General features: G+C 40.0%; 1 protein-coding gene across 4 annotated transcripts in view; it reads left to right on the top strand.

Annotated features, from left to right (window-relative positions):
• Window positions 1-26,195, top strand: part of LOC133617981 (sodium-driven chloride bicarbonate exchanger-like) — a 121,582-nt gene that overhangs the window by 8,158 nt on the left and 87,229 nt on the right. Inside the window, exon 1 of one of the 4 annotated variants that reach the window (XM_061978431.2) lies at window positions 22,738-22,935. The exons of the other annotated variants lie outside the window; for them this stretch is intronic. Coding sequence (XP_061834415.1) covers window positions 22,897-22,935 — 39 coding nt within the window. The 5' untranslated portion in view covers window positions 22,738-22,896. Of the gene's footprint in view, window positions 1-22,737; window positions 22,936-26,195 lie in introns of those variants that run through there. 4 annotated transcript variants of the gene reach the window in all.

Here is a 26,195-nt window from a genome sequence, read left to right as displayed (position 1 = left end):
TTATTTGCTATCACTTTTACCATCATATTTGTACATGTCATATTTGCTGATGTTGCTCTATTGTTGTTGTTGTTGTTGTTTGATGTTGTTGTTTTTGTCTCTCTGTCTAATCCCCCTCTTGTCCCCACAATTTCCCCCTCTGTCTTCTTTTTTTTTCTCTTTCTATCCCCTCCTGCTCCGGCCCGGCTGCACTAAATGATAATATAAATACATTTAATAAAGTCAAATACAAATAAGGCAACAAGAGAAGTATCCTACACTTCTCTTTTGTAAAGTAAATCTGAACAGCCGACATGGGCATCTACATCAACTATATGATTTGCCTGAGAAGCTGGACAGGACACAAAAAAAAAAAAAAAAAAAAAAAAGTCAACAGTTTCTCAACGGAATTATTGCATGTAGAACAATGCTTCTCAAAGTCTTTTTACCACCTCAATAAACACTTGGCTCTTCAAGTACTACCATAATGACCAACATTTAAATACAGTAGCATAGTAGGCCAAAATATTCATTAAAAACAAGGTAGAGGTTTTATTTAACAAGTATATTTCATATGTTTGGCCACTGTATTATCACACATAGTTTGAATGCTAACACTGTGTTTGAATATAGGAAAATACAACACTGTCTTTTAATCAAGTGATTCTTTAGCGTACCATTGATGAAGCATGCGTACCGCTAGTGGTACATGTACCACAGTTTTAGAAACACTGGTGTAGAAGATTAAGAAGAGTGAGGGCAAGCATTTTGGCCTTTTGCAGTTTGTGGGACATTGTGAGTAATTGTCTCACGAATGGTGGAATATTGACGTGAGTTCCTAAAACATATTTTTTTCGCCTGTTTTCTGTTCATTTGTCAACCCATGCAGCTTAGTTCCACACTGGTATAAAAATATGTTCAATTGTATTAATTTCCGTTCATGTAGAGATGGACTTTGTTAATGTCTGTTTTGTGAGACAAATGTTTTGCACTTCTCCTTTGGCCAGATAATTGTCATTTTGCCACTGTGGTTTCTGTTGAAACAGTAATTTATGCACACAAATACATACAAACACTGTTTCCATATGAGTTGGAAAATTGTGTTAGATGTAAATATAAACGGAATACAATGATTTGCAAATCCTTTTCAACCCGTATTCAATTGAATGCACTACAAAGACAAGATATTTGATGTTCAAACTCATAAACTTTATTATTTTTTGCAAATAATAATTAACTTAGAATTTCATGGCTGCAACACGTGCCAAAGTAGTTGGGAAAGGGCATGTTCACCACTGTGTTACATGGCCTTTCCTTTTAACAACACTCAGTAAACGTTTGGGAACTGAGGAGACACATTTTTTAAGCTTCTCAGGTGGAATTCTTTCCCATTCTTGCTTGATGTACAGCTTAAGTTGTTCAACAGTCCGGGGGTCTCCGTTGTGGTATTTTAGGCTTCATAATGCGCCACACATTTACAATGGGAGACAGGTCTGGACTACAGGCAGGCCAGTCTAGTACCCGCACTCTTTTACTATGAAGCCACGTTGATGTAACACGTGGCTAGGCATTGTCTTGCTGAAATAAGCAGGGGCGTCCATGGTAACGTTGCTTGGATGGCAACATATGTTGCTCCAAAACCTGTATGTACCTGTCAGCATTAATGGTGCCTTCACAGATGTGTAAGTTACCCATGTCTTGGGCACTAATACACCCTCACACCATCACAGATGCTGGCTTTTCAACTTTGCGCCTATAACACTCCGGATGGTTCTTTTCCTCTTTGGTCCGGAGGACACGACGTCCACAGTTTCCAAAAACAATTTGAAATGTGGACTCGTCAGACCACAGAACACTTTTCCACTTTGTATCAGTCCATCTTAGATGAGCTCAGGCCCAGCGAAGCCGACGGCGTTTCTGGGTGTTGTTGATAAACGGTTTTCGCCTTGCATAGGAGAGTTTTAACTTGCACTTACAGATGTAGCAACCAACTGTAGTTACTGACAGTGGGTTTCTGAAGTGTTCCTGAGCCCATTTGGTGATATCTTTTACACACTGATGTCGATTGTTGATGCAGTACAGCCTGAGGGATCGAAGGTCACGGGTTTGTACATACATACACTCACACACGGTACATACATCTACACACACAAACTTACATACAAACATACTGTACATACACATGCACGTATACATACATGCACTCATGCCTATAATTATGTTTCATCAAGCATATATTAATGTTTAGCAAAACTATTCAAGAGTAACTACAAAGTAGTAGCTTAGTTTACTACATTTTCCAAGTAGCTTTCAAATCACTGCTAACACGAAACATTTAATGAGGTAAACACACACAAAACCTACAAGGATAATGGATTTGTTTTGCTCTAAAATAATATGAGAAAATACTGTTTAAGGAACTATACCTATTTAAAGTTGTTTTACTGTCACAAAAAAAAAATCCTACATGGCAGCCCCGGGACAGAGCCACAGAAATGAGGAGTGTGAGTGGAGACAGAGCAGAGGAGATAAACACGACTAAAAGAGTGAGGCATCAGGAATCAACTGGCGCTGAGAGAATGGACTGGAGAGCTTAAGTAGTCAGGAGGAAATGGGTATCAGGTGTGTGCAAAGGTGGCTCCGCCCTTCATAACTTCCCCTGTAAGGCGGCCCTTGGCAGTCTACCCGTTTTATTTAGGATGGAGAGAGTGGAAGTCACGCATAAGGGATGAATGGAGGATACAGGAGCTGGAGACCATGAGCGTTCTTCAGGACCGTACCCTTCCCCGTTGACCACATACTGAACTCCCCTGCCCCGCCTTCTGGAATCGAAAATGGCCTTCACCGTGTAAGCTGAGTGACCACCGATCATGCAGGAAGGAGGAGGAGGCATTGAAGGAGGCCACAGCGGACTGGTGGTTTTAGGTTGGAAATGGGATGATCCTGGTGATCTCGAAGGGCCCCAAGAAACTGGGAGAAAGATTCCTGAAGAAGCCAGCCAACGGTAAGCCCGACCACTTGTCCAGGTTGATACGTGGGGGCAGGTGTTCTATGGCGATCGGGCAGGTGTCCTATGGCGATCAGCCATACGGTTTCGAGCAGCCATATGGGACAAAGCTGCTCTTGTGTCCTGTTACACCAGATGAGCTAGGCAAATATACAAGTGGACGGATGGAATTGCGTTCTCCGATTCCTGGGAAGGAAAATGAGACTGCTGGTAACTGTAGGTGACTTTAAAAGGAGACATACCTGTAGCCGAGGAGGTGAGGGACTTGCTAATGTACTCCACCCAAGGGAGGTAGGAGGACCAGGATTAAGGGTGTAGGTAGAAAATGCAGCAAGTTCCGCCTCCAGGTCGTGGTTAGCCCACTCCGTCTGGCCATTGGTCTGAGGATGATATCCCGACAAAATGCTTCGGGTTGCTCACAATGCCTTGCAAAAAGCCTTCCTTACTTGGGATGCAAATTGGGGTCCCCTGTCAGAGACCAGGTCCAGAGGGATACCATGGATGCGGAAATCATGCTTGACCAATAATTGAGCAGTCTCTGGGGATGTAGGTAGTTTAGACGGGAATGAAGTGTTCTATGTTTGAAAATCGGTCAATCACATTGAGAATGACAGTTGCCCCGAGAAACTGGAAGGCCTGTAATGAAGTCAAATGCAATGTGGGACCATGGTCTTGACAGAATGGGTAGTGGATGGAGAAGACCGGGTGGAGGACGATGAAGGAGAGGCCTTGCCTCTGGCACAGACAAGGCAGGCGTTGACAAAGTCCTTGAAATCTCTTCCCATCGTTGGCCTCCAGAATCTTTGTGAGACCAAGAACAAAGTGTGCTTCACTGCAGGATGAAAAGACACTTTAGATTCGTGTCCCCACTGCAGGATTTCAGACCTCAGTTCAAAAGGGACAAACCGCTTCCCTGCAGGAGCGTTGTCAAGGACCTTAGTCTTGGTGAGAGCATCGTACACCATTCTCAAGATTTGTCTGTTTTTTCAATGAAAAAATTAAAAATTAAAGGCCCCCAATGGAGAGGAAGAGGGGCGAATGAGACCCGCCGCGAGGAAATATAGTCACTTAATGAAGACTGTTCCGAATATGACATATTACATGGATGAAACAGTCATAAGGACGATGTGGGGGAAGGGACTGAGCCCGGTCTTTATTAGGTCGTGATATTCGGCAAGTAGCCCCCCGACAGGTTAATGGTCTCTTCTACATGGCTTGGCATGGCCGCCGTGGAAACAGCGAACACAAACAATTAGCGTGGCAAAAAATGCTTGAATTCCAAATGGTGGTTCTGCTTTAATTGATACTGGGATTTTTAAGTTTGAGCCAGGGAAGACATTATACAATGAGTGTTGACCAGTGTTGGGACTAACGCGTTACTGTAACGCCGTTAGTTTCGGCGGTAACTAGTAATCTAACGCGTTATTTTTTATATTCAGTAACTCAGCTACCGTTACTACATGATGCGTTACTGCGTTATTTTACGTTATTTTTTATGTAGTATCGGCTAGAAACTGAGGATCTGAGTGTGTTTTATTGCAGCGAAGCAGAGACGTGCTTCTGATTCTTCCTCTGCGCTCTCTGTGTGTGTGTGTCTGGGTGTGGGAAGGGGAGGGGAGGGGGGTGCGCAATGCAACGTAAACCGTTGGCCAACCAAAAAGTAACCACAGAACACTATACGACTATACGGTATAGTGTTCTGTGGTTACTTTTTGGTTGGCCAAGCGGACGTGACGACAGGCTGTCCTCACTCAGATCCGCACGGACCGGGAGGGGGCGTGCCTTAAGTCCGGCTGGAAATCGGGAGAAATTTGGAGAATGGTTGTCCCAGGGAGAGGCACTGAAATTCGGGAGGGTTGGCAAGTATGAGATATTCTCACTTCTTTTATTTTGTCGAGCACAAAGAAAAGAACATTTTAGTTAAATGTAAGTTGTGTCTTGGATCAAAAATCCCGTCTACTGCCCAAAACAACAATTCAAATCTGCCTGGTTAGGCTCTGCGTATGTCACGTGTGCCTTCCTTAGGTGAAGCCAGGTTTACAGCTATGTTGTTGATTGATTGATTGATTGAAACTTTTATAAGTAGATTCCGTACAATTGACCACTAAATGGTAACACCCAAATAAGTTTTTTAACTTGTTTAAGTCGGGGTCCACTTAAATTGATTCATGATACAGATATATACTATCAAATATATACTAACATCATAATACAGTCATCACACAAGATAATCATCAGGGTATATACATTGAATTATTTACATTATTTACAATCCGGGGTGTGGGATATGGGGTTAGATTTGGTTGGTATCAACACTTCAGTCATCAACAATTGCATCATCAGAGAAATGGACATTGAAACAGTGTAGGACTGACTTGGTAGGATATGTATAGAAAGTAGTGGACACAGAGAGAGAGATCAGAAAGTATAAGAAAAAGTGTCTACATTTGATTATTTACAATCCGAAGAGGTATTATGTAGAAGGGAGGGTGTTAGTTTAGGGTTGTAGTTGCCTGGAGGTGTTCTTTTAGTGTGGTTTTGAAGGAGGATAGAGATGCCCTTTCTTTTACACCTGTTGGGAGTGCATTCCATATTGAAGTGGCATAGAAAGAGAATGAGTTAAGATCTTTGTTAGTTCGGAATCTGGGTTTAACGTGGTTAGTATTAGTGTTAGTGTTAGTGTTATTATGCTGTTTGTTACTTATGTATGTTATGTTGCAGCTATTTAAAATAGTTTTGTCAATTTGTTCTGGCCTGAAATAAATTGGCCCTTTGAAACATATCTTTGTCTTTGTGTGTTGTATGTAGAGCACATTGCTTAGCAGAGTTCAGTGATGCAAATGTATGTCAAGTTGATCAACAGATTGTATTATTCTCCAGTGCAATAACAGTACTAAAATGAAGGCTAAAAGGGCATTAATGGGAGCTTTAAAAAAAAAAGTAGAAGAAGTAACTAAATAGTTACTTTTCACAGTAACGCATTACTTTTTGGTGTAAGTAACTGAGTTAGTAACTGAGTTACTTTTGAAATAAAGTAACTAGTAACTGTAACTAGTTACTGGTTTTCAGTAACTAACCCAACACTGGTGTTGACTGACATGGAAAAAATAAAGAAGCATTTTGCCTCATGGTGATTAGCTGCAATGCTCAAGTCATAGATTGGTGCATCACCCTTGCCAGTAGACGGCCATCTGAAGACCAGACCTCCGTAGGGAAACAAAGTTAGATTTTAGCAATCTTATGTAAATCTACAAAGTTTGAGTCCATGAAGCAACCGTCTGCCCTCGAATCAATAAACACAACAATCTTGACACTACCTCCCTACCCGACAAAGTTCCTGAAAGTTCAAGTCAGGGTACTTACACAATCTATTGGTAGCTGCTTGTTGATCCCTGCAAAAGAAGAAAAGGCGCGAGGAGCAGGGGGGCAAGCGCCGTCTGTCTGGGAGGACGACTGGTGCAGTTGGAAATGTTGTATGATGGTCCGGGTTTCCACAGTAACAACAGAAGCGTAATCTCTGCCGACGAGCTTGCTTTGCAGGGGAGGGTTTTCCACCGAGCTCCATGGGCACCTCTGTAGCGTCTTATAGCAGGGATAATAATAGGGTCAACTGTTGGTGGTGGTGGGAAGGGGGGAGAGATATTGGGCTCCTGAGGTGTGGGAGAAATAGCCGCTGGTGTTGAGAGGAAGGTCCCCGTTCCGGCCTAACTTCCTCCCGGGTGAGTCACAGTGCTCGTCTTATCGACACGCTGGTTGAAGGTGTCGACAGGCAGCATCTGGAAGGCAGCCTGTCGGGATTATCAAGAGTCCAAAGCCAGTGAGCGCAGAGTGAAGGCATTCCATTTCTGAGGGGTCCATGTTGGCCAGTTGATTTGTCACGATCGGCCTTTGCCAGAGTGGACTTAGACTTAGACTTAGATAAACTTTAAAGATTCACAAGGGAAATTGTTCAACATAGTAGTAGCTCAGTCGCAATGATGGAAAGTGTAAGGATGGAAAGGACAATGCAGGTATAAATAGACTAATATAGCGATAAAAAAAATCTAACATATATACGAATATATACGGTACATAATATGTCTACAGAATAATATATATACAGATATATTATATTATGTCTATAACATATATACAATATATACCAATGACCATGTACAATATTACAGTATATGTGACAGCAGCAGCATAAAACAGAGAGTAGATCCAGCAGGAAATAGAAAATAGACATTATAAACAAAGAGAAGTAGCTAACATGTCAGGTGTCAGGTAATAGGCAGATGTCATCTATTGCTGTATGGCGAGTGATTATACAGCTGGATGGAGTGTGGAATGAAGGAGTTCTTGAATCGCACAGTGCGGGAAGGAAGTTGAAGGAGCCTGTTGGAGTATGAACTCCGCTGTCCCTTAATTGTCAGGTGGAGTGGGTGTGCAGGATTGTCCATGATGGCGAGCAGTTTGTCCAGTGTCCTCCTGTCCCTCACTGACACAAACACCTCCAACTGCGTGCCAATAGTTTGGCCGGATTTCCAGATCAGTTTATCAATCCGGTTTGAGTCCCTTTTGCTGGTGCTGCTCCCCCAATCAACCACTGCAAAGTACAGTGAACTGGCCACAACAGACTGATAAAATATCTCCAACAGCTCGTTGCACACATTAAAGGACCTAAGCTTCCTCAGGAAAAAGAGTCTGCTCATGCCCTTCTTGTAAACAACTTTGAAGTTGTCCTTCCAGTCCAGTCTGCTGTTCAAGTGGACTCCCAGGTACTTGTACTGCTCCACTACTGCCACCTCCCGGCCCTGGATCTTGATGGGCTCCACCGGGGTCACTCTCTTCCTGAAGTCGATGACCAGCTCCTTGGTCTTGTCCACATTAAGGACCAGATGGTTTGCCTGAGACCACTCCACAAAGTCAGCGATCAGTGTCCTGTACTCCAGGACCCGAACGCAGAGAATAAATAATACAAATACTAACAAAAAGCTCACTCACTAAAGAATGAGAAAAAAACAATTGTGGACGCACACGAAAAGTGTGGAGAAATGAAGTTCACACACAAAAGGTGTGGAAGAGCCACAAGAACGAGAAGCGTGAAAGGAGCCAGAGTTGAGGAGATGAACACAACTGGAAGGGTGAAGCATCAGGAATCAACTGGCGCCGCGAGAATGGACTGTAGACCTTAAGTAGTCAGGAGAAAATTAGTATCAGGTGTGTGCGAAGGTGGCTCTGCTCCATAGCCTGAAAACCAGGCACAGCAACAAAAAGCAGACAGGCGGCAGAGCCAGATCATGACACTGTCACTTGAACAGTAATTGTATTTTTTTGTGGAAAAATATGTAAAAAATAACAAAAAAAAACAAAAACAGCAGCAAAATGTATTTTAAAATTTTATGTCATAAACAACTTATTGCCACTATTTTTTTGGTTGTGGCGGCACGGCTCTTTAAGTTGGACCGGTGTGGCTCAGATGGTAGAGATGGTAAAGTCACTGCAGTCTTTGGACAAAAGACATTTCATTCAATTGTTTGTAGCAGGCCTCAATTGAAAAATAGATTTTGAATCTCATTGGGATTTGACTGGATAAATAAATCTTTAAAAAATGTATGAGCATTTAGTGTCACTTTAAAAGTGGAGTAATGCATTTTCAGTACTGTAAAAATATGCATGTATAATAACTGTTTCCACAACTACAGTTATTTAAAGGTTTTTTAATGCCACAAATAATGTATTGTGCTGGTTTTTTTTTTATTACGGCCATTTACCTTCACTTCAAAACATTGTATTGGAAAAATTTACAAAAAAAAATATTTTAGCAACTAAATTTATTAAGGATTATTCATGTGACAAAAAACTGCTTTACACACAAATTACAGTCTTAGCATTTACATCTATTTACAGGGTCTTTAATGTACAAACTACCTTGCACTGTTTTTAAGTGCATGCTCATAACTTCCAACTGGACAAATATACAAAACATACTGTTTTAAAATGTACATTTATTTGCAGTTTTTCAATGTCTCAAAAATGTGTTCCATTGTTGGAAAGATTTTTTTAAAAGACGCTTATATGAATTCTGATGGACATACACATAATACAAACATAAACATAATCTTATGTCTCCTGCAATTCCATAGTGATGTCAAACATCACGTAAAGGACTTGGAAGAAGCAGAGTTAATTTAGTTATATTCCTTATCCATAATGCATTGTGTTCAAAAGGTTCATCCTTACACCAAATAAGGGACAAAAACAATGAAGGCTGTAATATGAGAAAGCAAAATCACATATTGAATAATGAAAGAATAAATTCAGACAATAAATGATATTAAATGATAAAATCGGGAAAATGTATTATCAGACAATGTGGTTCATTCTTCTTCTTTGTTATGCACTGTAAACAGTGTTTGTCCTGTTTCTTAAACTGGTTAAAATCAGTCATTTCTACAGTCTACAGCAGAAATGGGCAAAATACAGCCCGCCAGATGTTTCCAAATAATTTTGTTAGACCTTTAACATCGAAACTGTAGCCATCATTATGATGTGCAGTGCTGTTTTCAAATTACCGTAAGTGTTGGAATCTGCTTGCGCTTTTGAGTGCTATATGGGTAATTACAGTAATCTACGTCACAGCCGCTCCAAACAGACGAGGCACAAAGCAGAGAATGTGTTTTTTTTTTATAAAGCGGCCAGCCCGAGACACGAGTGTCAGGGACAGACGTGGAAGCAGATTTTTAGAACAAAGTTCTGCAGAAAAGTGTTATTATATCAGATTGTAGGTGTTTCTTACCCTTTGTGTTCATATTTAGCTGTTTTTGTTGCATTTTCGCTGTGTTTTGCTTGATTGTTAAATATGTCGATTGAGGAGGTGGTCTGAGAAGTAAAGGAGGAGCGACATTCATATATTGTTAATATTCACTGTTTTATTGTTCCTAGTTAATATTGTAAATTACACATTCTTCATTTTTATGTATATTCTGAGTGTCTCATTCAGTTAAGAACTGTAACATTAAATTTTTAATGTGGTCTGTCACAACATGTTTAGCATTCAATCAGAAAATATTGTGAGTTTTTGTATTCGTGTTCCCAAAAAAGGAACCCAAGCAAATATACTGTCCAGCATATTTTTTTTTACAGCTAACTATATATGTATATATATATATACATTAGGGCAAAAAAGTATTTAGTCAGCCACCAATTGTGCAAGTTCTCCCACTTAAAACGATGAGAGAGCCCTGTCATTTTCATCATAGGTACACTTCAACTATGAGAGACATGTGAATGGGGGAAAATAATCCAGGAATCACATTGCGGGATTTTTAATTCATTAATTGGTAAATTCATCTGTAAAATAAGTATTTGGTCACCTACAAACAAGCAAGATGTCTGGCTTTCACATACCTGTAACTTCTTCTTTAAGAGGCTCTTTTGTCCTCCACTCCTTACCTGTATTAATGGTACCCGTTTGGCCCCGTTATCAGTATAAAAGACACCTGTCCACAACCTCTAACAGTTACACTCCAAACTCCACTATGGCCAAGACCAAAGAGCTGTCAAAGGACAACAGAAACACAATTGTAGACCTGCACCAGGCTGGGAAAACTAAATCTGCAATAGGTAAGCAGCTTGGTGTGACAAAATCAACTGTGGGAGCAATTATTAGAAAATGGAAGACATACAAGACCACTGATAATCTCCTTCGATCTGGGGCTCCAAGTAAGCTCTCACCCCATGGGGTCAAAATGATCACAAGAACGGTGAGCAAAAATCCCAGAATCACACGGGGGGACCTAGTGAATGACCTGCAGAGAGCTGGGACCAAAGTAACAAAGGCTTTACCATCAGTAACACATTACGCTGCCAGGGACTTAAATCCTGTAGTGCCAGACGTGTCCCCATGCTTAAGCCAGTACATGTCCAGATGTCCCGTCTGAAGTTTGCTAGAGAGCATTTGGATGATCCAGAAGAGTATTGGGAGAATGGCATATGGTCAGATGAAACCAAAATATAACTTTTTGGTAAAAACTCACCTTGTCGGGCTTGGAGGAGAAGGAATGCTGAGTTGCATCCAAAGAACACTATACGTAGTGTGAAGCATGGGGGTGGAAACATCATGTTTTGGGGCTGTTTTTTCTGCAAAGGGACCAGGACGACTAATACAGGAAATAATGAATGGGGACATGTATCGTGAGATTTTGAGTGAAAACCTCCTTCCATCAGCAAAGGCATTGCAGATGAAACGTGGCATGACAATAATCCAAAACACGCCGCCCGGCCAACGAAGGAGTGGCTTCATAAGAATAATATTGCTAAAGTCAAAGAAATAAGAATAGGAGCATGAAAGGTGCGATGTCCTTCTCACTGGGCTCTCCAAATGAGCCGGAAAGCAGCTGCAGTACATCAAGAATGCTGCTGCTCGAGTCCTAACTAGAACCAGGAAATACGACCATATTAGTCCAGTGCTTTGGTCACTGCCCTGGCTTCCTGTTGCTCAGAAAATAGACTTTAAAACAGCTCTACTTGTATACAAGTCTTTACATGGTCTAGTGCCAAAGTACAAGTCTGACATGTTAGAACCCTATGAAGCATCTCAGGCTCTGAGAACCTCAGGTGGTGGTCTACTACTGGTGCCCAGAGTCAGGACAAGACATGGTTAGGCTGCATTTTACTTTTATGCTCCTAAAATCTGAAACAGTCTTTCAGAAGATGTGAGACAGGTGTCAACTTTGGCAGAGGGGGTGGAAACATCATGTTTTGGGGCTGTTTTTTCTGCAAAGGGACCAGGACGACTGATCCAGGAAATAATGAATGGAGACATGTATCGTGAGATTTTGAGTGAAAACCTCCTTCCATCAGCAAAGGCATTGCAGATGAAACGTGGCATGACAATAATCCAAAACACGCCGCCCGGGCAACATCTGCGGTCCTCTCCAAGGTTTCTCATTGTCATCCCATTGGGTTGAGTTTTTCCTTGCCCTGATGTGGGATCTGAACCGAGGATGTCGTTGTGGCTTGTGCAGCCCTTTGAGACCCTTGTGATTTAGGGCTATATAAATAAACATTGATTGATTGATTGATATATATGTATATGTATATATATATATATATATATATATATATATACATACATACACACATACATATACATACATACACACCAGGCCCAGACACAATTTTTTTCTTTCAATGTGGCCCCCAGGTCAAAAAAAGTGCCCTGATGTAGTCTGCAGACTTTGTCCAAATTATTGCGCACATTTACTACACATTATGATGAGATAAATGTTATATAGTTGTTTATGTGTGTTTTAAATAGCATTTTTCCTAAGGTGTTATTTCTCCTGGAGCTACTGACATCACGTGACTAGTTTTGTTCGAGCAACATGTTGTCAAGAGAAGCGGCAGCTTATATAAATGTTACCAGCGTCAGATCAAATTGTTTCTGATGTTCGATGACATTTTCTAACCCATAAGTGACACCAACAGCATTTGGTATCACTTATAATGATGATTTGGCAAAGCAACAAGTTTAAGAAATAAATGACACCAATTCCAGATGTCAAATCAAATACCATCACTAGTTATTTTTGTCGTGATCTGTTTCTGGTTGTCCTGTTTGTTTGTGTCTTCGGTTGCACCTGTGTCTTGTCCTGAACCTTGTTTCCTCCAGTCAGCTCTCTTCTTCTTGACTCTAGCCCGGGTATATTGAATTGTTTAATTAGTGTGTGTATTTGGTATTCTGTTTGCTGTTTAGTCTTTGTCAGGCTGTCAAATGTCTATTGTGGTGAGTCCTGCTCCAAGCTCTTTGTTATTTTCATGCTCCTAGCCGTTGCCTGGTTTTGCATTTTAGACATTTTTGTTACTTTAAATGTGATACTTTCCCCCAGTGGTTTTAGAATAAATATTTTCTGTTGGGCTTTTATAAATCAGATATCAATATATGTATATATATATATATATATATATATATATATATATATATATATATATATATATATATATATAACAGAAATTTACCTAACGGTACTGTCCACCATTTTGCTGTCATGTGACCACATCACATTCTCCTATTTTGACTTGTGTGACTCATTCAGATGTTTTGTCAAACTTGTGGTCCATTGTGGTGTAGAGGTTGGAATGGAAGATTGTTTGTGTGACAGGTGTATTTTATACTCAATTGACCTCTTCTACCATAGGTTTGTGTGGAGAAAAACATGTGTAAACTTGATAGTACACGCAAAGCTGATCTCCTAAGCTTGTCCACAGAGGACTGTGTTTCTTAAATGAGCCAAATAGGGAGTGCAATCCATTCAGTGTGTTTTACTTCATGAATATGCAGAATATACTGTATGCTGATTGTCAGAACACCCACAATACTAAGAGGAGGAGACGTAAATATAATCATATAGCACCCGCAATGTGATTCATCAATCCCGAAAGCGTTTGTGGCGACTGTTATTGCGTCTATATTTAGCATGTTTGTAAGGCCATTAGTGCCTCAACTTACAAGCTTGATTGGTTCTTTGGCAGTGCTCGATTTTCAAAACAGTCAATGTCTTCCATCGAAATTAATTGGAATTAATCGGCCGACATCGTAGAGGAGCAACGTAATACTAGTGCTTGCTCCTCCAAAACAGCACAAATTTAACACAAAACATGCCTTTTAAAGAGAAAAACAAACTTTAAGAAATAATGTATCAAAAACAATACAATAGACCATGGGTGCCCAAGTGTTGTGCCTCCAAGGGCCAAAATGGTAATGTGCCAATCTGCAGCAGGCCAAACACAGCGATTTTATCAAACACAAATAGCATACATGTAAACAATAAAGTTATTTAATTGGTGCAAACAACATAGATAGATGGCAACCAATTATCCTTGCGGACATGCCATCAATGATTGTGTGAGCTTGAAAGAGGTTAATATGAATTCATATTTAATTTAAAGATACCACCTTTTGGTGAGTCAAACAAAACGACTCCATATTTGTTCTGCTGGCTTCACTTTGGGCACTTCTGCAGTGAAATGTACTACAAACAACTACAACATTTTTATGAAGTGTAATAAAGTACAGTCTTTACCTTGGAGAGTGGGCTTCAATGGTATCTCCGTCCTTCTCCGTCAAACACGCCATCAGCTGTTTCTCCATGTTTTCAAATGTCCGCCATTCAGATATTATTTTAACAACCTTGGCTGGCGTTATTTACTCGTTCTACTTCGGTATAGTGCAGAGGAGCAGTGATACGCTCCAACTGCTTTGCCAAGTCACCAGCACGATCGGTCATGTTTTTCATGATTTCTTTCTTTATTCAATAAATCCAATTATTTTTCTCAGCATTCTCCTTCACATTTACTTTCTTTGTTCTAATGGTTGGAAATCAAAGTTATGTCGTTCTCTAGATATAAGCTAATGCTAGCAAGTAAGACCAGACGTTTTTGGTGGGATCTTCCAACTCACTCTGTCATTCACTATGCCCTGCTGGTATCAGACAAGGACAAGTCACAGGTGGAGAAAATCCTCAGTGCTGAACTCTGTAGAACTTGCACCTGGCTCGCTGACAACAAGCTATCCATACACTTGGGTAAAATGGAATCCATCCTGTTTGGGTCCCACATCAACCTTAAGAAAGTCAATGACTTCACTATAAAAGTGGGTGACATTGTTATCACCAGGAAGGATGAGGTCACCTACCTAGGTTCCGTTCTAGAGGCTAATCTTTCCTGTGATAAAATTGCAACCAAGGTAATCACCAACGAACGAGATTTCTCTATAGAATCTCCTCCCTGGTCAACAAAAGCACCATGAGGATTCTGTCGGGAACTCTCGTTCAACTTTTTTTCGATTACGCATGCACCTCCTGGTACCCTAGCACCTCCAAAACCCTCAAATCTAAACTCCAAACATCCCAGAACAAGCTAGTCAGATTACTTCTAGACCTCCACTCCAGATCACACCTCACTCCTACCCACTTCTCCAAAGTGGGCTGGTTCAGGGTGGAGGACAGAGTAAAACAACTTGCACTGAGCCTAGTCTATAAAATCCGCTACACCTCCCTGATACCGAAGTACATGTCAAACTACTTCCTTAACGTAAATGACCGCCATAACCACAAAACCAGTGGGAGCTCCACTAACCACGTTAAACCCAGATTCCGATCTAACAAAGGTCTTAACTCATTCTCTTTCTATGCCACATCAATGTGGAATGCGCTCCCAACAGGTATAAAAGAAAGGGCATCTCTATCTTCCTTCAAAACCGCAATAAAAGTACACCTCCAGGCAACTTCAACCCTAAACTAACACCCTCCCCGGACTGTTAATAATCAAAGGTAAATAATAAAATGTAGATTCTTTTTCTCCACACCCCGGATTGTAAATAATGTAAATAATTCAATGTGATTATCTTGTGTGATGACTGTATTATAATGATAGTATATATCTGATAGTATATAACTGTATCATGAATCAATTTAAGTGGACCCCGACTTAAACAAGTTGAAAAACTTATTCGGGTGTCAATTGTACGGAATATGTACTTCACTGTGCAACCTACTAATAAAAGTCTCAATCAATCAATCAACTATCGGCGACTATAGGCTAACTTCAACTTTTGCTCGGAATTTAAAGCATAACAATTAACCTAGAGACAACAAGTGTTTTAAAATACCTGTAAATTGAGACACATGTAAGTTGAAGTATCACTGCATGTGCAAACTGGCACAGTTACGCACAAACGGCTGCGTGGGGGTCATTGCGAGGTGGTGATCGGTACACTGACAGGCGCAGTGTGCATGTCATTATATCATCTATCCAGCAATGCCATATTTTAGCTGCTGCGGAATGACTTAATGGCTGATTTGGAGCGAGAAGACACCAAAACCAATCAATATACTGTGTCTCCTATATGAAAAAACGGCTTGCAAAGCCTAGATCATTCCTTTGCACCAATTAGTGTCAGTGTCTCCCAGTGTGCACCTTTTGACGCGTTAAAAAGTTGGTAGATCGCACTGGAGGAACGCTTTATTAATGTCCAAAAAAGCACAAATTATAGTTGCATGATGCATGTTCTACAACATAGCAAAACACAACAGGTTGGAGCATGATGCCAGGTCAATGACAATCTCTATGGTACTGCTTGCCGGTAATGCACCCAAATTTGAATGAGGCAGTCTTCACCACTTTTGCACTTGTTATGAATTGTGCATGCAGTCTTAATAGATCATCTGCAACATTCCCACTAATAGTACCTGCATTTTTTTAGTTTGCACTGTATTTACTATAAGTGCATGTTATTTGAGATCTAGTAGATCAGGCCTCCAATGTATTGAGACCACGAAGTACTTTCTTAAAAAGACAGGACTCATTTGTGTGTTTAATGGCCACATGACGGGCGCGCTAGGGTCACAGTGCTTGCCCTGCTACTTGTTTCCCTCAGTCAATAATAATTTATAACCTGTATTTGATGTTTTTTTTATTACTTTTTATGTTGACGTTCTGTCTCCCTCTTTTAAAATAAACCTACCCTAAAATAATGTACGGTTTGTTATGATGCGGCATGCTGTGTGACCCCAAGATGCCATGACAGGGGGCATAGTGTAAGAAAAATAGTCTTTATTCTTTAATGTTCTGTACAAGCAGGCACTAACACTTACAATTGTTGGAGTGAAGGCAAAAAGGCGAACAAAAAGCCTAAGAAAAACAAAGCTTTTATAAATTTTAATGATTGTCTTTTAATGGGACTATGTCTCGCGGCTGGCCTCTGAACGCCTCGGGATCCCCCGGGAAGAGCTGGACGAAGTGGCTGGGGAGAGGAAAGTCTGGGCTTCCCTGGTTAGGCTGCTGCCCCCGCGACCCGACCTCTGATAAGCAGAAGAAAATAGATGGATGGATGGGTCTTTTAATGGCTGACGCTGGTAGCTCAGTTGTGCTGCTGCTTTTAGATTTGACAGCGGTATTCTACACTCTTGACCACAAAATACCGTATTTTCCGCACCATAAGGCGCCCTGGGTTAAAAGCCGCGCCTTCAATGAACGGCATATTTCAAAACTTTGTCCACCTATAAGCCGCCCGGTGTTGTAAGCCGCATCTAACTGCGCTAAAGGAATGTCAAAAAAACAGTCAGATAGGTCAGTCAAACTTTAATAATATATTAAAAACCAGCGTTCTAACAACTCTGTTCACTCCCAAAATGTACGCAAATGTGCAATCACAAACATAGTAAAATTCAAAATAGTGCAGAGCAATAGCAACATAATGTTGCTCGAACGTTAATGTCACAACACACAAAATAAACATAACGCTCACTTTCTGAAGTTATTCTTCATTCATAAATCCCTCGAATTATTCTCCTTCGTTGTCCGAATTGAAAAGTTGGGCGAATGTCGTCCGGCGCTGCCTCCCTGTCTTAGTGAAGGTGTGTTCGCCTTCGGTCATCCATTGTTCCCACGCAGTTAGCAGTCTAGCTTCGAATGCCCTGTTGACACCAATATCTAGCGGCTGGAGGTCTTTTGTCAATCCACCCGGAATGACGGCGAGTATTGAATTAAGCGCGTAAGCGTGTCTCTTAATGTGATGTTATGAGCTAGCAAATATAACAACTACACTACCCAGCATGCAACGATAGTGACGAGCATGCGCGGTAGCCCTGAGAAGCGTTGTATGCTGGCAGTTAGAATGTGGTTATGAGCACGCTGTGAGTAAACGTTGAGAACTCAGTTAACACGCCTCGTCTGCATTATTTATAATTAGACAGACAACACACTTAATAGGAGCCATTTTGGGGTCTTTACATAAACACACAAATGGAAATGAAACGTCACATATCCCAGCATGCACCGCGTGCTTCTTCTTCCGGGGCGGGTGGTTGCTTACAGTAGAAGAAGCGCTTCCTGTTCTATGGGGGCGGGTGCTTACCTTGGCGGTTGCTTGCGTAGAAGAAGAAGCGCTTCCTGTTCTACCGGGAAAAAAGATGGCGGCTGTTTACCGAAGTTGCGAGATCGAAACTTTATGAAAATGAATCGTAATATTAATCCATATATAAAGCGCACCGGGTTAAAAGCCGCACTGTCAGCTTTTGAGTAAATTTGTGGTTTTTAGGTGCGGCTAATAGTGCGGAAAATACGGTAGTAAACATTTCTACTTGAGTCATGAGCATGTTTTAAAGGCACTGTCCTAAAGTGCTTACATTTTTTTCTGACAAACAGGTTTTTCGCTGTCAACCTTTTACATTTTTCTTCCAAGCAAGTCCTTCTAACTTGTGGGGTGCCTCAAGGCTCAATTTTGCGCCCAGTATTATCTCCCTAAAAATGATGCTATTGGGATATTTTTATATTTAAAAAAAAATACATGAAATCCCATTTTATTTCTTTGCAGATGATGTGCAAATGTATCTACCTTTTAATTACAAAACGGACTCAACTAAAGCACTGCTTGTATGCCTACAAGAAGTAAAAAACTGGATGTCCATACATTTTCCCAATTTAAAACATTTTTATTTATTTCATTTTTGGTGAGTTAAATCGCTTCTCTGACTGTTCTGTCATCCTTTTGCAAAACATTTTGGTGTTTTTACAATTCTTTTAAATGCGACATCCCGCTTGCACTAATGAAAATCTTTTTTCAGCTTTTTCAGCTCTCCAACCGCTGCTTACAAACCCCGTTTCCATATGAGTTGGGAAATTGTGTTAGATGTAAATATAAACGGAATACAATGATTTGCAAATCCTTTTCAACCCATATTCAATTGAATGCACTACAAAGACAAGATATTTGATGTTCAAACTCATAAATGTTATTATTTTTTCGCAAATAATAATTAACTTAGAAACACGTGCCAAAGTAGTTGGGAAAGGGCATGTTCACCATTGTGTTACATGGCTTTTCCTTTTAACAACACTCAGTAAACGTTTGGGTACTGAGGAGACACATTTTTTAAGTTTCTCAGGTGGAATTCTTTCCCATTCTTGCTTGATGTACAGCTTAAGTTGTTCAACAGTCCGGGGGTCTCCGGTGTGGTAGTTTAGGCTTCATAATGCGCCACACATTTTCAATGGGAGACAGGTCTGGACTACAGGCAGGCCAGTCTAGTACCCGCACTCTTTTACTATGAAGCCACGTTGATGTAACACGTGGCTTGGCATTGTCTTGTTGAAATAAGCAGGGGTGTCCATGGTAACGTTGCTTGGATGGCAACATATGTTGCTCCAAAACCTGTATGTACCTTTCAGCATTAATGGCGCCTTCACAGATGTGTAAGTTACCCATGTCTTGGGCACTAATACACCCCCATACCATCACAGATGCTGGCTTTTCAACTTTGCGCCTATAACAATCCGGATGGTTCTTTTCCTCTTTGGTCCGGAGGACACGACGTCCACAGTTTCCAAAAACAATTTGAAATGTGGACTCGTCAGACCACAGAACCCTTTTCCACTTTGTATCAGTCCATCTTAGATGAGCTCAGGTCCAGCAAAGCCCACAGCGTTTCTGGGTGTTGTTGATAAACGGTTTTCGCCTTGCATAGGAGAGTTTTAACTTGCACTTACAGATGTAGCAACCAACTGTAGTTACTGACAGTGGATTTCTGAAGTGTTCCTGAGCCCATGTGGTGATATCCTTTACACACTGATGTCGCTTGTTGATGCAGTACAGCCTGAGAGATCGAAGGTCACGGGCTTAGCTGCAGTGATTTCTCCAGATTCTCTGAACACTTTGATGATATTACGGACAGTAGATGGTGAAATCCCTGAATTCCTTGCAATAGCTGGTTGAGAAAGGTTTTTCTTAAACTGTTCAACAATTTGCTCACGCATTTGTTGACAAAGTGGTGACCCTCGCCCCATCCTTGTTTGTGAATGACTGAGCATTTCATGGAATCTACTTTTATACCCAATCATGGCACCCACCTGTTCCCAATTTGCCTGTTCACCTGTGGGATGTTCCAAATAAGTGTTTGATGAGCATTCCTCAACTTTATCAGTATTTATTGCCACCTTTCCCAACTTCTTTGTCACGTGTTGCTGGCATCAAATTCTAAAGTTAATGATTATTTGCAAAAAAAAAAAAAGTTTATCAATTTGAACATCAAATATGTTGTCTTTGTAGCATATTCAACCGAATATGGGTTGAAAATGATTGGCAAATCATTGTATTCCGTTTATATTTACATCTAACACAATTTCCCAACTCATATGGAAACGGGGTTTGTACAAGTGGTCGCTTCTGCAGTGGTTTCTCTCTATTGGCTGCCTGTTATTTTTAGAATTTCACTTTAAAATTGTATTACCCCAAAAGGGACAAGCGGTAGAAAATGGATGGATGGATTTTTTTTTTTATCTTTCCATGGGCTGGCCCCACCATATTTATCTGATTTATTTGTTTCGTACATGATAATCCCGGGCAGCGCTCTAAGTTCATCTAACCAGTGCTTTTTAGAGTGCCCAAGGTCGAGACTGAAGACCAGAGGAGACACAAATTTTGCGGTAGCAGTTCCTAAACTCAATGGATGAATGGATGGACAGTTCCTAAACTCTGGAACACTCGCACTCTGAAACTAAGAACTGCATAATCTCTCTAAAAACACACTTATTTGCGCTCATGTTTAACACAATCCAGGCAAGACCTTTTAATATTTTTATTAATGCCTTTTTACTCCTTATATGAATATTACTTATTGTATTTCTACTGCTTACTTTTGTACCATTTTATTGTTTGGTTCTTTTTGCTGTGTATTTATGTATTTGTCTGTACCTATTTTGATTTTAATTCTATATTTTACCTTTCTGTTTTGAATTTGTACAGCAGTGACTGTTTTTGAAGCTGTGCTATACAGTATGAATTATTTAACCCTGACCTTGAGAAAAATTACACAGAAGTAGCAACTCCAAACAACTCATACTGAAACTTAATGAAAGTCACGTAAATTTAGTGTCATGATCCGTGGCCTGTATCATGTTTTGGTATTTTCCGTAAAAATCTCTATTTAATAACAAAAAATCACTGGAGAAAATAAGTAAATTGTAACAAAAGATCAGCGCCAGGAAAACCGGGTCGAAAGTCTGTCCTCCACCGCTGGCAACGGACGAACTGGCATCGGCTGAGTGGAGATCCAGGGTTTAAGTCAGGTGGTTGATTAGCAACAGGTGGGCTTGGATGACTGGCAGCACACCTGGAACTAATGACAGGATAGGAGACTTACAGACACAAGAGGGGAAGGGAGTAGGAAGACAAGAGGAAAAAAAGCAGGAGAACTGCCCTCATGACATTTAGGAACACATAAACAATGACTAAATGCATACGCAAAGTCTAAACCAGTGTTTTTCAACCTTTTTTGAGCCAAGGCACATTTTTTGCGTTGAAAAAATCCGGAGGCACACCACCAGCAGAAATCATGAAAAAACGAAACTCAGCTGACGGTAAAAAGTCGTTGTCGCAATTTTTGGATATGACTATAAACCATAACCAACCATGCATCAATATAGCTCTTGTCTCAAAGTAGGTATACTATCATGACCTGTCACATCTGACTAATTTTGAGTTTTTTTGCTGTTTTCCTGTGTGCAGTGTTTTAGCTCTTGTCTTGCGCTCCTATTTTGGTGTATTTTTCTCTTTTTTTGGTATTTTCCTGTAGCAGTTTCATGTCTTCCTTTGAGCGATATTTCCCGCATCTACTTTGTTTTAGCAATCAAGAATATATCCATCGTTTTTTTATACTTATTTGTGGGGACTTTGTTGATTGTCATGTCATGTTCGGATGTACATTGTGGACGCCGTCTTTGCTCCACAGTAAGTCTTTGCTGTTGTCCAGCATTCTGTTTTTGTTTACTTTGTAGCCAGTTCAGTTTTAGTTACGTTCTGCATAGCCATCCCTAAGCTCCAATGCCTTTTCTTAGGTACACTCACCTTTTGTTTATTTTTGGTTTAAGCATGAGACACCTTTTTACCTGCACGCTGCCTCCCGCTGTTTCCGACATCTACGAAGCAATTAGCTACCAGTTGCCACCTACTGATATGGAAGAGTATTACACGGTTAATCTGCCGAGCTCTAGACAGCACCGACACTCAACAACACATTATTTGCAGACTATAATTACTGGTTTGCAAAAAATATTTTTAACCCAAATAGGTGAAATTAGATAATCTCCATGGCACACCAGACTGTATCTCACGGCACACTAGTGTTGAAAAACACTGGTCTAAACACTCTGCTTAAGAAGCCTACAAATTGCAAATGAGAACCAGTCACTTATTCAGAAGGAAGTAAAGGGAACGCAAAACTGCACCAAGCATGAAACAAATAACAAAATAAGGGTTCAAAATAGGAAATAAAGACAGTACAAAGAAAACCCCAAACAAGTAGATCAGACTGTCAAATACGTATTTTCCATACTTTACTTTATATCATCCTGAGAGCAGGAGAAAGGGTGACAGGTTTCATCACTACCATAGTCCTATGCTTTTAAAAGTTAAAAGGCTCCCTTGTTGATGTAGCATTGAAGTTGTTGATTTAAAGCTCAGACTGCAGGGTTCATTTATGCTTTCGTTCTGGAGTTGACTGGTGGATGTGAAACAGTTTGATGCCCAAATTGTGCAACATTAGCTCCACCAGTTGTTGGACCGTCCCTGACCCAAAACTTAGGTAAGAAAATCTACAAGGCTCAGCAGAGAGAGAGAGAGAGAGAGAGAGACTGAGAGAGAGACAAGCTGTGCTCACATCAGGGTAGCATCGCTGATGTCACAGCGCTAATCCCTGCTAGAGGGGGAGGTTGATGTGGGGATTGGTGGAAGGATGCTAGTCACAACCATTTGACCCTGGATGAGAGGAATGTGAGCGCCTTGTAGTCCAAGCTTGAGGCACGACGCACCATCGTTCATTCTACCTCTGCCCTTGAGCACGGTTCTTAGGGAACATCCTGCTACCAACATGCTGTCAACAGACTACAACAAGGGATTTATCCAGCAGGTAGGACACTGTGATGTCTTTTCTTTGGAAAAGGCCTGCAAAGGGGACAGGAAGAGCTGTTGGTCCCTGTGAGCTTTGCGCAACAGATGGGACTGTTCTGGTCTTATCGCTATGACCTCAGGAATGGAAATGTTTACCTAATAGGAGTATTTTTTTTTTTACATAGAGATGCTCTCAGTGCAGATGGCCATGGTAAACATTTGTAGGGGTGAAAAACCATGACGATTAAAACAGCTCTAACCAATCACAGAGGTCCTTAGCATCACTGGTAATCTGTCTCCCAAGCCGTAGAATCGAGCCATGCAGAATGTCCATTAATGCAGATTGAGAGTAAATAGACATGAAGTTATTTGCCTGTCAATCTTAGTACTTTTAAAGTAGCTGCTATAGTATTCAACCGTCATCCAGCAGATACACTATTACTGGTATTTACTATTAGGCAAAGATTAATACATTGCCATAGCTTATTATGTTTAACATTAAGAAACAAGCCATGGTTACACATGCACAATTCATCCATGAATAGGAGCAGGAAGAAATTAGTTTATTTATTCCAACCATGCGTCTATTACTGATTACTCATTGAAATGGAGCTCATCATTTTAATTTAATCATAGTAGAATATTTTGATTAAAGGAATGTTTTCCTGGACAAATGCTAATTTGTCATGTCTGTTGATCATGTTTTTGTTTGGCCATGTGCTGTTTGTTTTTTGGACGCTTCTTAGTTCCTGGTTGTGCACTCTTGCTTGTTTTGTTTCCATGACTACTCATTCGTTTCACCTGTCTCACGTTTTGCACTCGCGCACCTGTCACTAATCATGTCGGTATTATTTAAGCTTTCAGTTGCCAGGCAGTCTGCCTGACGACATTAAGTCTGTTTACCTCTGTCATTTTTCATGCCTGTTCATAGTTTTCATGCTGATGTTAATTTCATGCTCCGCTCATGCCACAGTAAGTGTTTTCGTTTTTATGTCCAGTTCTGCCTTTGTGATAGTTTTGTTTTCATAGTCAAGTTTGCATTTCCGCCTTGTGCGCGCTTTTTGTTTGTACCTTTTTATAGTTCTTGTTAAATCATGTATATACCTTCAAGCCATGACTGGTCTGGTCTGATTGCATCCACACAGCCATCTGCAAAATAGTCCACAGCTTGACTTAAATAAAGTTTGCTTGAAATAAGGTTAATAGCATTGAATAGTTATTTTGGGAGGACCAGCCTGGAAAGGGAAGAACCAGAACATAAAGCAACAGTATGTAATAATAGGATCATTTCAGAAAAATATTAAATGTTGACAATAATAACTAGTATTAATATGCTTGGTTTTTTGGTCTTTAACTGTAACGTATTGTATTAGATATTTTTATTATATTTGACAAACTCTTGACTCTGCGATGAGGTGGCGACTTGTCCAGGGTGTACCCCGCCTTCCGCCCGAATGAGGCTGGGATAGGCTCCAGCACCCCTTGGTTACCCTCGCAACCCTGGAAGGGTACAAGCGGTAGAAAATAGATGGATGGAAACTCTTGACTAAGTGTCTTTAATCCCGTTGTTTATTGTATGTGATTATATTTTCATTTGTCATTATTTTTTATTCATTCTCAATGTGTTTACTTGTATTAACTTTTTAATTTAATTGTTGGATCCACTAAGGACTGTTCTTTCACAATATTATGTCACTCGACATCCATTGCTTTCAGTCTCCCCTAGAGAGGGGGTGTTACCCACATCTGCGGTTTCTCATAGTCATTCACATCGACGTCCCTTATGTGGGCTCTGTACCGAGGATGTCGTTGTGGCTTGTACAGCCCTTTGAGACTTTTGTGATTTAGGGCTATATAAATAAACATTGATTGATTGATTGATTGATAATCCAGCTTTTTTAACACTTTTTTGTCTTTATTTTGTAATTCAAATTTTTTATTATTTTTATTTTGTTTTTATTTTTTATTTTTTTATTTTATTTTAACACTTTTTTTTTCTATTTCTAATTATGTATTCATTTTTCATTTTTCTTCAATTTTGCCACTGCTAAATTATTTAATGTTTGCTATTCTAGTGTTTATTTATTTAATCAATTATCTCTACGATCTCCATTCATTAGGTTTTTTTTTAAATTTATTTTCTATTTAGCTTTAATATTTATTTAATCTCCATTCATAATTTAACTTACATATTTTATTTAAGTCTTCTTTTCTTTCACACCCAACCCTACATAGGTTATATTTTATTAGTTTGTTTTACTCCTATTTCACTTATTCAACCACATAGTTTTACTCGCTTCAGTCATGGTAATGTATCTTATTTTCTATATGTTTATTAATTTCATGTCTTTGTATTATATTATTCCCTTATCCATTTTTATTTTTATTTTTTCAACACATTTTCTTTTTTCATTCTTTTATTTTATTTTCCCTCATCTCAACATAAGTTATTCATCTATTGTTACACACTATGAACACACTCGGATATCCTTGAGATATGGGGAGGGAGTAGAAATAACTAAGATCTCTTTCTTCCAACTCCTTTTCGGACATGTTAAATTGTGTCAACATGAAGTTAAAGGTGCTAAGCCTAAGCCGTGTATATTTTTACATACACTATATCCTGCAACTAGTATTTCTTGTCAATTGATGCACATACAGAAACACGTGAGCATGTCTCTTCATCACGCTTGGTCGCAAGCCCGCCCGCCCCTCCTCCACCTCCATCCATCCCAATTCCCTTGCAGTCTTGTTGGTCACATGATCCCTATCCTGCCCTGCAGCCCACATCGTACATCACAATTCAAGAAAAGAGGATTTATTTATTTTTCTGGATTAAAATAAACAACAACATTCAAAATCTGTCATATTTACCTCAACCCAGGATGGCCATCGTAAAATTTAGTAGTTTCAGTTGCTAACATCAGGTAGCTGTACCATAGTCGTCTATAAATAGAACGAGGCATGCTAGGAGGAGTTGTTGGTTCATCTGTCATACTGATGAGTCTAAAGCTTTCCATTTGTACTTAGTTACTGTCCACGTACTTAATGTTTATTATGTTATATAAGACACCCTGTCCCTATAGTCAGGACATACTGTATCACATACTTAATCATATAGGCCTACTGTACATGCTTGAATTATTTTATTTTATTTCAATGTAATCAATGATTCATTAATTAAACTACATTTGATAATTTGTTTAACCATTTTAATGAATAAAAATACACTATTTAATAAATACACTGAACATGATAATAAATACCATCAGAAAACCA

This window comes from Nerophis lumbriciformis, linkage group LG01 (assembly GCF_033978685.3).
Source record: "Nerophis lumbriciformis linkage group LG01, RoL_Nlum_v2.1, whole genome shotgun sequence".
Taxonomy (NCBI): domain Eukaryota; kingdom Metazoa; phylum Chordata; class Actinopteri; order Syngnathiformes; family Syngnathidae; genus Nerophis; species Nerophis lumbriciformis.
Note: the sequence above shows the minus strand (reverse complement) of the source record. Positions and strands in the feature narration are given on the sequence as shown.